This window comes from Haliotis rubra, unplaced genomic scaffold, assembly GCF_003918875.1.
Source record: "Haliotis rubra isolate DU_JTF1 unplaced genomic scaffold, ASM391887v1 Scf648, whole genome shotgun sequence".
In the NCBI taxonomy this organism is placed as follows: Eukaryota; Metazoa; Mollusca; class Gastropoda; order Lepetellida; family Haliotidae; genus Haliotis; species Haliotis rubra.
In genome coordinates, this window is record NW_025767355.1 from 51,303 (window position 1) to 65,605 (window position 14,303).

A 14,303-nucleotide genomic window follows, 5' to 3' on the forward strand; every position below is an offset into this window, starting at 1 on the left:
TTGAAAAATACCAATTGCCGCTAAAGCCACATTTCAAGTACAAACAAATCAATACGGTTTTGTTCTCAAATAAGCCTCACCCATTGATCACAATGGATTAAAATTGCATCGTTTAAGTGACTTGTACTTTGTTTAGTTAATTGTTTGGGTTTTTTTTATGAATGTAAAAATAACTGAGGCAACAATATCAATTTTTTGAACAGGTGTCAGAAAAGGATATTTAAAACATTGAATAAATTTCACCCTCCCATAAGTTAAAATACTTCAAAGAATAATTGGTTGTATAATTCGTGGAAGGTGTTTGAGTACCTACCTGAGTCAGCTAGTTTGCGTGATCTGGACTTTTCTCCACGGACAATTCAACTGGATTTCTCGATTTTACATAATGAATATTCCAATATTTGATACTGATACTGATTTGATGTTAATTACGGTAACATGGATTAGCTAATAGCGCATTGCCGGGATGTCTTCGCAGGAAGGCGACTTTTTTGGCGTGTAATAACATGGGCCGTTTTCACACGCCAAAAAAAACCTCGCCTTCTTGCGAAGACACCGTCCTTAGATATCCCCTGCAAATCAAGGGTGGACTGATTGTGGAGGCATTAGAGCATGGCGGCTTTTGGTATGTAATTATTGTCATCATTGTTGAAGAAAATTTCAGAACCTATTTTTTCCTGAATTAAAACAATTTTGCCAGATAATACTGCAGGAAAAAAATCCTGCCAGATATTTCAGCAGAAAACCCCATTCTGCCAGAAATTTCTCCAGAAATACCTTTCCAGAGCAATTTGTGAGGTAACGAAAACGTGAACACATTGGCACATTCTTTTCTTTAATTCACCTCCAAATCTTTCCATATCTTTCTAGTGATATAGTCCTGGTATCTTGCTTCCTTACGTGTGTCAAGTTAGGACTTGATAGCCATTCTTTAGGTGTCCCTGTGAACAAGTCATTTCACTGTTGCCGTCTACCTACAGACGCCTCACCTTACAACCTCACGATAAGTGCATGACGTGAGATAGGGTAAATTAACAAATTTAAAAATGTTATCTGTAAATTTTGTTTTTATAATATTTATCCTATCTCACACGATGTACTCCTGCTTGACCTACCACGCGATGGATCAAGGGTGTATTCGGGCGAGGTGTTACAGGATGCTGGAGACCTTTGTTTTAGGTCGTTTCTCCATGGTCGAAAACAACACTGAGAAGTGCATATCGTGAGATAGGATAAGTATTTTACATATTCCATTTATAGTTTAAATCGTCAAATTCGTATGACCAGCTCTACATGTCCTGAACTGACGAAGTAGACTTTAATCTTCAAAAATAGTTTAGTGAAGAAAACCTTTGTGCAGACATCTTCCCCATCGAAACTGGGCGTTATGTTTGGTGGTATGAAGAGAATAAACACAAAATCCTTCTTCAAATGAAGTGAACTTTCAACTTTGAAAACAATAAATATAAAATAGCATATTTCCTCTCTCCCGTGGCCAATTGTTGCCAACGGAAAGCAGCCCATATAGGTGTATCCACATGATCACCACCCACGAAAATACTACATGTTGTTGCGTATGCTATGAAAACAAAATTTCACATATTAAAAGGGTAACTGTAGCCTATTTTACGCCGATTAAAACAAATATAAACCAATATCACTTTACTTGCTATCTGCGTGGAATACACAGAAACATGAATATCAACAGTGCAGGATTGTCACAGTTCTCAAATTGAGCTCAAACTAGTTGGATATTTTAATATTGGATATTGTCAGGTGTTATTAACGATAAGATGTTCCATGTTATAGCTGATGCACTTCAATCTGTTGAATAATGCTTTTGACCATGCAATATATTACCTTTGACCAAAGCAACGAAACCCCAGTTTAACTTACTAATCTGGATGAACTGACCCTCAAGGAATAATTAAAGGCATTTATCAACTGCACAAAGAAATCTGTAGTAAATTCATAAAAGAACACATGGCAAATATTCATTTTGTCGAGCTGATAACTACTATACCTCCGCCAACTGCGATGACATCCCCGTCCCTCCTAGTCACTGACTGTGTCATGAATTTGACGTTGAATATTACGTTCTTTCTTGATGGAGGACGTCACAATGTTGTACTGGATGATGTCAGTGACGTATTCTGCTCTATGGGATAGAAATCTTTACTCCCGGTGAGCCAAGGTAGGGTTGCTAAGGCTTGTGCTAAAACATTACCAACGGCAAGTGCAGGATGTGACCTAGCACTGTGGTCCATGAAGACTTTCCATATATTTAGAGGATGGTCATCGAGATGTGGTACAACAACCCTGTCTAGGATGTCAGTGATGTACCCTTGTCCATTCAGATTTTGTCTGATCGTCACAACGTCAAGTTTACAGTCGCGTGAGAAGCACCCCTCACCATCCACGAACCGTCGCCAAACAGTACTTGCTCCAAGATATTCCGTTGTGCATACATTGTTTCTGAGGCGCCAAACAAGAGCCATCAGTCACAAACAAAAGAAATCGATTTTTTCGCCCGACCATCGGACCTTTCCCCATGACCTCAAATTCCACTGACGTTGAGCGTGACAAAGTGCTCTTTGTGCTCTGAACGTTGGATATGTCGTCAGACTCTACACCCGGCCTATGTCGGACCGTTCTGTTGGACAAACGACCATGTGGAAGCTACTTGACTTGAGCAGGTGATGTCTTCCCTAGGAGTTGTTACTCGAAGTCGACCTGAACGTTGGCGGTCCTTAACGCCACTGGCCTGCTGGTGTTCCATGGATGGCAACCAACATCACTTACAATAGCCGTCAGTGACTTGCCAGCATGCCCCATACCAGCAGCTTGTCATCTTTGAACAGCTGTGAGTTGAGGAGGCCCCACACAGGCTGATCATAAACGAAATCAATTGATCTTTCTATATTTTTCATTTCATCATTTGTACAGATGCGATCCTATATACTACCCATCAAAAGTTTAGACTCACTTAAAGCAGTCACTATATGTTATGCATTTATATGTGGTTACATCGAAGATGAATTTCCCCACTAACTTAGGGGAACCAACTGCAAACCTTCGGCAGATGAATTGCACGAAGATCATGCATCAAATTACTAAAAAGCATGATTGTGCAAATATCATGCATGTGAACAGCTGCGTTTTGGTGTAATGTTTTGTTAAGAATTCGGCAATTTTCACTGAGTTTTATGATTTATTGAACCCGTGACAATAATCTTTTCAACATTACAAATTTGTTTTACAATACATCAGTTCATGTGTAAACTGTACCTTTAAACAGTATGGAATATTTTGCAAAATCTAGTTCAGAAAAGTTGACTGAAGGAAGTGGCTACATTTACAATAGTGAGTCTAAACTTATTTTTCGGTAGTCTTTCGCTAAACCGACAGAACCATCGCCCGCCACCCCGTTTCGAAACAGATGTTTGTCGTAAGATTGGGTGGCCGGTTGAAGATCCCAGATCCAAGTACCAACATAAAATATAATATGGAATATATACGACTGCAGCAGTTAACGACAAAAGACACACGTGACATGCACGCGAGCATCCAAACATACGGCAATAGTGCAGCAGCTTTGCCTCGTGCATAGGTGAGTGAGTGAGTGAGTGAGTGAGTGAGTGAGTGAATATTGCTTAACGTCACAACAGCAATTTTGCGAGTACATGTAATACAATGTATGTGATGTTGAAGACCACGCTTGATATATATGATATATACTGAAGAAACGTAGCCCTTGTGCCCTGGCTATCGGTGGGCCAACTGCATAACCAAGTAAACATGTCCCATATATCACTGCACGACTGTCACTCGAACAAAACAAATATAATCAACATACGTCTGTAGTGTCACATCTGTGTTATCGCTGGGTTGGTTTAGTTAGGCATGTGAAATCGCCGAGTCACGTCATCATAGGCAAGGACGAATCCGACATTTTGACACAACAGGTGAGTATGCTACCTATTACAACTTCACTGTGCCATCATTTCAACGACTTCCTATAGCCGGATTTTGTTACGATAACGTTAATAACGGAGTTGGCTCATTGCCACTTTGAAAAGTAATAACAATCTGTTAAATTTCAAAATATGTTATACATATATGGGGGGATTCTAATGGCACTGAGTATTCACATCAACATTTCGGTCACGGTAACGGTAGCGCGCTGTTGCTAGGCGACTGAGGCGGCTCTAGGAGCGGAAGATCGGCCTCGTCTCCCAAATGTCACTGACATGTTGCAGCCTGTGAGGTAAATCACCCCACTAACGAACAAACCTACAGGTGATCTCCGGGGACATGCATGTATACAGGCATACTAGGCCCAGTATAAGCTGTTGTGCATCAATAACAGGAACATAAATCTGTATATGTAAAGTATCTATCCTCCTTGAATGTAGACAAGAAAGTGAAGTCTGACCGGAGATGCCATACAAGGTCGAAACAGTTCTAAAGGACGCCGTGTCCACCATTGGTGAAGCTCCCCACTGGGACGACGCCACACAGACGTTGCTCTACGTCGACATCCTCAAGGGAGATATTCATAGATATGACCCCGCCAATGGCAAAGTCGACGTCCTCCATTTAGGTGAGGCTATATAACTCATGGCTTCCGACAGTAACATCCATCCGCATATACAAACATTAAACGGCATCAGTAAAACACTGACAAAGCAACACCAACATCATCCCGCGCAGTAGTTGGTTTTGTTTGTCAAGTCGTATACAGTAACTGTATAGCTGCACATAAGTATGTTAGAAAAAAGATCATGTTCCGAATATATTCTTGGTTTTAAAGTAATATGTAGTTCCATCTTCCGAGGCAAAGAAGTAACTGACCACACAAGTCCAGTTATCATTCTTCCACTTTTACATCTCCTGGCTCGCCATCACGATGTCCCTTACATGTCTCTCCTGCTGGGGGATCATACCTATCATATTACTTGCACATGCATCCAGTCAAGACAATCTACGGTTGATTGTCAGCAACATTCTAGCAATATTGCAGCGCGCTGTAAAATTCGAGTCATGACCAGACAATCCAGTGATCAACAGCATGTATATCGATCTGCGCAACAGGGATACGATGAGGGCCCCATTTCACAAAGCGATAGTAGTGCTAAGATGATCGTAACTTCCATACTTTAACAAAGACTTACGACAGTCGTAGCGCTAAGATGATCGTAACTTCCATACTTTAACAATGACTAACGACAGTCGTAGCGCTAAGATGATCGTAACTCCCATACTTTAACATAGACTTACGACTGTCGTAGCGCTAAGATGATCGTAACTCCCATACTTTAACATAGACTTACGACTGTCGTAGCGCTAAGATGATCGTAACTTCTTCCATACTTTAACATAGACTTACGACAGTCGTAGCGCTAAGATGATCGTAACTTCCATACTTTAACAATGACTTACGACAGTCCTAGCGCTAAGATGATCGTAACTTCTTCCATACTTTAACAATGACTTACGACAGTCGTAGCGCTAAGATGATCGTAACTTCTTCCATACTCTCACAATGACTTACGACAGTCGTAACGCTAAGATGATCGTAACTTCCATACTTTAACAATGACTTACGACAGTCGTAGCGCTAAGATGATCGTAACTTCCATACTTTATCAATGACTTACGACAGTCGTAGCGCTAAGATGATCGTAACTTCCATACTTTAACAGAGACTTACGACAGTCGTAGCGCTACGATCGCTTTGTGAAAAGGGCCCCAAGTCAGCAAACCTGATCACCCAATCCCGTTAGTCGTCTTTTACGACAAACAAAGGTTGCTGAAGACCAATTCTAACCCGGATCTTCACGGGTTTCAAGATGATCTAATCGATAATTAAGATTGTATATTATTATAATAAGACCTTATCTGGCGATGTGGCTCGAGTTACTTGAGGACCTTGATTAAAAACATGGAGAGATTTGGTTAATATCTGTCATAACCCTGTTGTTTCGCCACCCGAAATCGGCGGAGCAGTTTCTGAACCATTTGTCGATTTTTGCTTTCCCAGCACCATCCATAGACTCAGAAATTCAAGCCTTGTGAAACTGGACTTTGTGAGTTACTTCCCTTGCCTCGGGAAGTATGTTTGGTAAATATTATCACATCAATATTTGTTGTTTCAGACGGCTGTGTGAGTTACTTCCCTAGCCTCGGGGAGCATATTTGGTAATGTTATCACATCAATACTTGCTGTTTCAGACGGAGGTGTGGGGTTCGTTAACTTCGTTGTTCCTCGGAAAAATGGTGCACTGGTCGCGGGGTCTGGCCAGGCGTTCGTGTCAGTGGACTGGGAGACTAAGACGGTCACCAAACTGGCGGAGGTAGATCCTGGAACGAACAACAAGCTGAACGACGGGAAGTGTGACGCCAGAGGAAGAGTGTGGGCAGGTCAGAAGATCCTGCCTGGATACACAATTCGAAACGTTAATCACGCTTACTCTCTTGATATTTATACCTAGGCTTCAAACGTGTGCTCAAAAGCTATGGTCTGTGTAATGAAGGCCCACATCTGTAAGGCATCTCTATCCCTGTCTGCTATTGGGTCCACCCGGATGATCTCTGAGCAGTATAGTCCGTTTGAGACCGATGAATTGCTCACGAACACAAAATCTAACAAATACAACAAAATCAAAATTTGCACAGTCACATGAAATCGACACACCAACTCTGATGATTTGTCTCATAATTTTGGACACCCGAATAACAAAAGTTATTTAACAAACGGTCATTATTTTGTTGTCACTTTTCGCTGTTTCTTACGAGGGAGGACCACTTGCTGGTTGAACAGCCAGGTGTGCGAGTTGTACGTGTGAAATTGAAATTTCACTGCACATGATTGTTGATGACCTGGCTGTTCTACCAGCAAGTGGTCACCCCTGACCCAACTATGTTCCCATTCGAACAAGTCCGATGCTAATTCACTCCACGGTAGGTCTGGAACTGTGGTGGGCCTCGTCGTGTTGTCTGTTCTGATACGTATTGCTCTATCTAGTATTTCATTAAGTCTTCGATCTGTTGAAACATTCCAGACAAGCAGGGAGCTTGTCTCTGTTTGCACTCTGTGTGAAGGATGAATCTGGGCAAGCATGTCACATCGCATGCTTGGAGGCGCTTGTACTTGACTGTAAGCTCCATGATTTCACGTGCACTCTGTATCGAGCATGGTGTCCATCGTTAATCGGAATATGTTTGGTGCAGACTTGACTAGTACAAGAAAACCCACACATAGTCACACAGACAAACATAGACACACTCACACAGACAAACATAGACACACTCACACAGACAAACATAGACTCACACAGACAAACATAGACACACACTCACACAAACCCACACTCAGTCACACAAACATAGACACAGTCACACAGACAAACATAGACACACTCACACAAACCCACACTCAGTCACACAGACACACTCACACAGGCACACATAGACACACTCACACCAGCAAACAGACACACTCACAAAGACAAACACACAAACATAGTCACACTCAGTCACACAGACAAACATAGACACACTCACATAGACACACTCACACAGACACCTAACATAGACACTCACACAGACAAACACACAGACTCAGTCACACAGACAAACATAGACACACTCACACAGACAAAGAGACGCTCACACAGACAAACATAGACACTCACACAGACAAACAGTCACACTCAGTCACACAGACGAACATAGACACACTCACACAGACAAACATAGACACACTCACACAGACAAACATAGACACACTCACACAGACAAAGAGACGCTCACACAGACAAACATAGACACTCACACAGACAAACAGACACACTCAGTCACACAGACGAACATAGACACACTCACACAGACAAACATAGACACACTCACACAGACAAACATAGACACGCTCACACAACAGCATGCGTATTTGTTCAGTAATTTCAAGAGATTCAGTAGATGGGTTCACACCCATGTAATTCATGTAAATGTCTAGTTGTTTGGTCTAGTTTCTACGGCATTTAGGGAAGGATGTTAATTAATGTGTTTTTTACCACATTAGGTACACTAGATGGACAGCTGACGCCTCACAAAGGCAATCTGTACTGCCTGGATATTGACGGAAGTGTCAGCAAGCAGGACGAGAACTTCACCACCTCCAACGGCATGGCGTGGTCCCCGGACAACAACACCATGTACTTCATCGACACGTCACCTCGCGAAGTGTACGCGTACGACTACGACATTGAGAAGGGAAAAATATGTGAGTATATCGTGTCAAGTCAACATTACAACTAAACTCACTCACTCACTCATACTCATTTGTGATGGGACCCGTGAAGATCCGCGTTAGAATTGATTTTTCAGTAACCAATGCTTGTCGTAAGAGGCGACTGACAGGATCGGGTGGTTAGGCTCGCTGTTGCTTGACACATGCCATCGGTTCCCAATTGCATAGATCGATGCTCATGCTATATAGGAGGAATATTGCTGAGTGCGGCGTTAACAACAACCAACCAACCAATCATTTGGGTTGATCAACTCCCAACTCGGTAGACGTTTAACCACTAGACCACGGAGGCATTCTGATTCTATGTATAGACTGGTTATATCACAGTCAGTCACGCATCTACACCTGTGTAAGACACCTCACACCGCCAACAGTCCACAGTTCCTGCTGCTGGTGATCACGTAACTCGACAAGGGACATCACCACTGCAATCACTTGACTCTGGTTGTCAGTCAGTAGCCAGCTGGTAATCTGAGCGTTCTTGACTTACTTAACTTATCGGGGTGTCACAGTGACATATTATCAGTAAAGGGTGCAGTCAGACTAACTTTCAGTGTAAGCAAAATCTAGTTGTGAAAGTGACCGATGCGCCCTGGCCCGCTAGAAAAAAATGGATGTTCCTGCATTTTCGGACCGTTTATGTCAGTTTGTATTTGTAACAAATATTGTTGATTTATTCATGATAGTTTTTGTTAATAGTTTGTGGATGTAATTAATATTTCCTATTGTAACGCAAGTTACTAGTAGACAGACTAGTATTATTTTGACAAATATCCGCATGGGGGAATGTCGTGGTGATCGAAACCAGCATTTCAGTCTTCCCTGACCGACTATACTAACAACGTGTGTCAAACAAGAAACATCATTCTCACACTTTGATAGACCATATACCACTAAAATCCTAAAGTGCTTAAAATATTCACCTATTTAATCACAGTATAATACCCTGGTTATAATGCCACCGTTTGTCCAGGAGACAATATGGCGTTATATCCAGGGTGGCATTTATAACCAGGTAGGACAGTTTGACTTCAAAGAAAAGAAGTCATTACTTTGTTGATCATTCTTTATTTCTCAGTTACATAGCACATGTACACTCGCACATCAATGCAAAATATATTTTGCTCTAATGAATATACACGTCATTCAAGTGAAACGTTGATTCACATTGATCTGCAGTGGTTTAAAGAAATCTTTAACTGATGTCTGCTAAGTACGACAATGACCTTGCAGGGCTTGCGGACTTTCAGAACATTTGCAGAGAGATTGTTCATATCCAGTCTGCAGGGCTTCAGAGTACCTAAGAACTTCAATCTCGTAATGCTCAGCTTTTTCAATGGAAGGTGGTTGTAGTGGGTTCAGTTCATCAATGTCAAAGACATCTTGGGAAGATATATACAGGTGATATTGGCCACATCTTACTGACACAGGCGATATTGGCCACATCTTACTGACACAGGTGATATTGGCCACATCTTACTGACACAGGTGATATAGGCCACATCATACCGACACAGGTGATATTGGCCACATCTTACTGACACAGGTGATATTAGCCACATCTTACTGACACAGGTGATATTAGCCACATCTTACTGACACAGGTGATATTGGCCACATCTTACTGACACAGGTGATATTAACCACATCATACTGACACAGGTGATACAGACCACATCATACCGACACAGGTGATATAGGCCACATCTTACTGACACATGTGATATAGGCCACATCATACCGACACAGGTGATATTGGCCACATCTTACTGACACAGACGATATAGGCCACATCATACTAACACAGACGATATAGGCCACATCTTACCGACACAGACGATATAGGCCACATCATACTGACACAAGTGATATTGGCCACATCTTACTGACACAGGTTATATAGGCCACATCATACCGACACAGGTGATATTAGCCACATCATACTGACACAGGTGATACAGACCACATCATACCGACACAGGTGATATTGGCCACATCTTACTGACACAGGTGATATAGGCCACATCATACCAACACAGGTGATACAGACCACATCTTACTGACACAGGTGATACAGACCATCATCACAGGTGATACATTACCGACACAGGTGATATTGGCCACATCATACTGACACAGGTGATACAGACCACATCATACCGACACAGGTGATATTGGCCACATCTTACTGACACAGGTGATATTGGCCACATCATACCGACACAGGTGATACAGACCACATCTTACTGACACAGGTGATATTAGCCACATCATACCGACACAGGTGATATAGACCACATCATACCGACACAGGTGATATTGGCCACATCATACTGACACAAGTGATATTGGCCACATCATACTAACACAGGTGATATAGACTACATCATACCGACACAGGTGATATTGGCCACATCATACTGACACAGACGATATAGGCCACATCATACCGACACAGGTGATATTGGCCACATCATACTGACACAGGTGATATAGGCCACATCTTACCGACACAGACGATATAGGCCACATCATACCGACACAGACGATATTGGCCACATCATACTGACACAAACGATATAGGCCACATCTTACCGACACAGACGATATAGGCCACATCTTACCGACACAGACGATATAGGCCACATCATACTGACACAGACGATATAGGCCACATCATACTGACACAGACGATAAAGGCCACATCATACTGACACAGACGATATAGGCCATATCACACTGACACAGACGATATAGGCCACATCATACCGACACAGACGATATAGGCCACATCATACTGACACAGACGATATAGGCCACATCATACTGACACAGACGATATAGGCCACATCCACACCGACACAGACATACTGACACAGACGATATAGGCCACATCACCGACACTGACACAGACGATATAGGCCACATCATACTGACACAGACGATATAGGCCACATCACACTGACACAGACGATATAGGCCACATCATACTGACACAGACGATATAGGCCACATCATACTGACACAGACGATATAGGCCACATCTTACCGACACAGACGATATAGGCCACATCATACTGACACAGACGATATAGGCCACATCATACTGACACAGACGATATAGGCCACATCTTACCGACACAGACGATATAGGCCACATCATACTGACACAGACGATATAGGCCACATCATACTGACACAGACGATATAGGCCACATCTTACCGACACAGACAATATAGGCCACATCATACTGACACAGACGATATAGGCCACATCATACTGACACAGACGATATAGGCCACATCATACTGACACAGACGATATAGGCCACATCATACTGACTCAAACGATATAGGCCACATCACACTGACACAGACGATATAGGCCACATCATACTGACACAGACGATATAGGCCACATCATACTGACACAGACGATATAGGCCACATCATACTGACACAGACGATATAGGCCACATCACACTGACACAGACGATATAGGCCACATCATACTGACACAGACGATATAGGCCACATCATACTGACACAGACGATATAGGCCACATCTTACCGACACAGACGATATAGGCCACATCATACTGACACAGACGATATAGGCCACATCATACTGACACAGACGATATAGGCCACATCTTACCGACACAGACGATATAGGCCACATCATACTGACACAGACGATATAGGCCACATCATACTGACACAGACGATATAGGCCACATCACACTGACTCAAACGATATAGGCCACATCTTACCGACACTAATGACACTGACTATGAAGTGAATACATGCAGGATTACATGAACTGTTGTAATATCAGTCACTACGGTCTGTGTTGTAGCCAATCGTCGCGTTGTGGTTAATTTCAACGACGTCCCCGAGCTGAGCAGCAAAGACGTACTGGGTCCTGACGGCATGACGATTGACACTGAGGGTAATCTGTGGGTGGCCTGTATGGGTGCCGGGTGTGTGGCTAAAATTGAGCCAAAAACAGGTAAGCTGCAAACACACTAGTTATCTGCAGAACGACAACTGGATAATTATGAAACTACTTCAGTAAACTGTTCATTTGAATTTTATACGTCATTCATTTCAAAATAAGTAAGTACAAATAGGAGACATTCTGTTTAACGTGTGGAGCTTTGGAAAAAAATGGCTCCAAACTGAATTTCAGACCGGGCGCTATGGACCTGCGAGGAATGGCCTGAGCTTAGGTTTGATAGATTTGGTTGCGAGGTATTTTGGACATAATGCCGGCAGAGGTCAAGACATGCTGCTTGCATACCCTGAAACAGCGAGAGGTTGAAACATTCTTGTAAATCAAAACATAGTTTTGTCCTACAGGTTTTCATATGGTCTGGAGGGTGATATAGTTTAATCGAAACTGACAAATAGGCCGGATTGTATCTCCGGTCCATGAGGTATATGTATTTCGTGCCCTTCTACAAACATTATGATATTCTACAAAGAAGGTCTTTTTAAAGCGATAGGTGCATTTCCTATGTGAGATGAAATGGGAGATATCTTTTGCAAAAGCGCGAGTAACATCTATTCTATATCCTAAGGTCAAGTAATTTAGTTGCACAATTGCGTTTATTCTTCAGGTAAGATGCTACAGAAGGTGGACATACCTGATGCAAAAAGAATCACCTCTGTGTGTTGGGGCGGCAAGAACCTGGACGAGCTCTATCTGACCACTCTTAAAATGCACCCTACAAGAGCAGCATTTCCTGTGATCGACTCCCTGGACGGCTCGCTGTTCAGAGTTACAGGTCTTGGAGTACATGGTCTACCAGCAGAGGTGTATCGTGGGTAAACCTTACAGAGAAGTTTTGCCCTCCAATCTCCAGGGAAGATGAAATAAAGCTTAAACGTTTCCAGCAATTTTCCATGGAGACCATGTTCAATGTGTGTGTGTGTGTTTGAGTATATAAATATTACATAACATACATACATACATACATACATACATACATACATACATACATACATACATACATACATACATACATACATACATACATACATACATACATACATACATACATACATACATACATACATACATACATACATACATACATACATACATACATACACTTACTTCAGGCAACTGTTCTAAACTAAATTTTGCAAAATATTCCATACTGTTTAAAGGTACTGTTTGCACATGAACTGATGTATTGTAAAATACATTCGTAACGTTGAAAAGATTATTGCCATGTGTTTAATAAAGGATACAAATCAGTGGAAATTGCCGAATTCTTTACGAAACTTTACACCAAAACGCAGCTGTTCACATGCACGATATTTGCACATGCTTTTCAGCAATATGATGCATGATCCTCGTGCAATTCATCTGCAGTGGGTCGGTTAAGGCAAAAATTGTGCACTTTGGGTTAAAAGCACCAAACTTAAAATTCATAGTTATAAAACAATAAGCATTGTGGAACATAATATGGTAGATCAATACTGTATTCTCATGTTAATCATGTGTTAATTATTTTATAAATAACAAAAAGTAATACTTTAAATGTACAAGGAAAATCATTTTGGTATTAATAGCTAGAACATTCAATAACACATAACAAGGAATTGTTTAAATTCTGAACAAATAATACTGACATTGTGTAAAAAAATTTGAAACTTTCTTAAGAAATCTAAATTTGGCGGCCATCTTGGAACTTTGTCATCACCAGGGGGCGCTACATACTAGATGTAAATTATATGCAGCACTATGAAGAACAATCCTTGATAAAATACTGAATATGACAAGATAATTATGATATGTTGAGCATAGACTGACATAGTTAGAGATTTCAGTCTAACTGGCGTCCATCTTGGATTTTCGGCCACCAGGGGGCACTACTGAGGTGGATCCATATCCAGAAATGTTTAGAATTGTTCAATGTATCAGTGTGCTAAGTTTGGTGCTTTTAACCCAAAGTGCACAATTTTGACAAAATCCTGGCC

General features: G+C 41.7%; 1 protein-coding gene across 2 annotated transcripts; it reads left to right on the top strand.

The window, feature by feature from the left end:
- Positions 1-3,833: 3,833 nt before the first annotated feature.
- On the top strand, positions 3,834-13,210 carry LOC124257040 (regucalcin-like). Of its 2 annotated transcripts, XM_046691010.1 has the most exons (6): positions 3,834-3,965; positions 4,416-4,603; positions 6,235-6,423; positions 8,084-8,284; positions 12,172-12,324; positions 12,935-13,210. In XM_046691010.1, the coding sequence occupies exons 2-6, from the start codon at positions 4,441-4,443 to the stop codon at positions 13,144-13,146; spliced, it is 918 nt and encodes a 305-aa protein (XP_046546966.1). In that variant the 5' UTR covers positions 3,834-3,965; positions 4,416-4,440; the 3' UTR covers positions 13,147-13,210. The 2 variants fall into 2 exon arrangements, with proteins under 2 accessions (XP_046546966.1, XP_046546967.1); XM_046691011.1 differs by lacking the exon at positions 12,172-12,324.
- Positions 13,211-14,303: the final 1,093 nt, after the last annotated feature.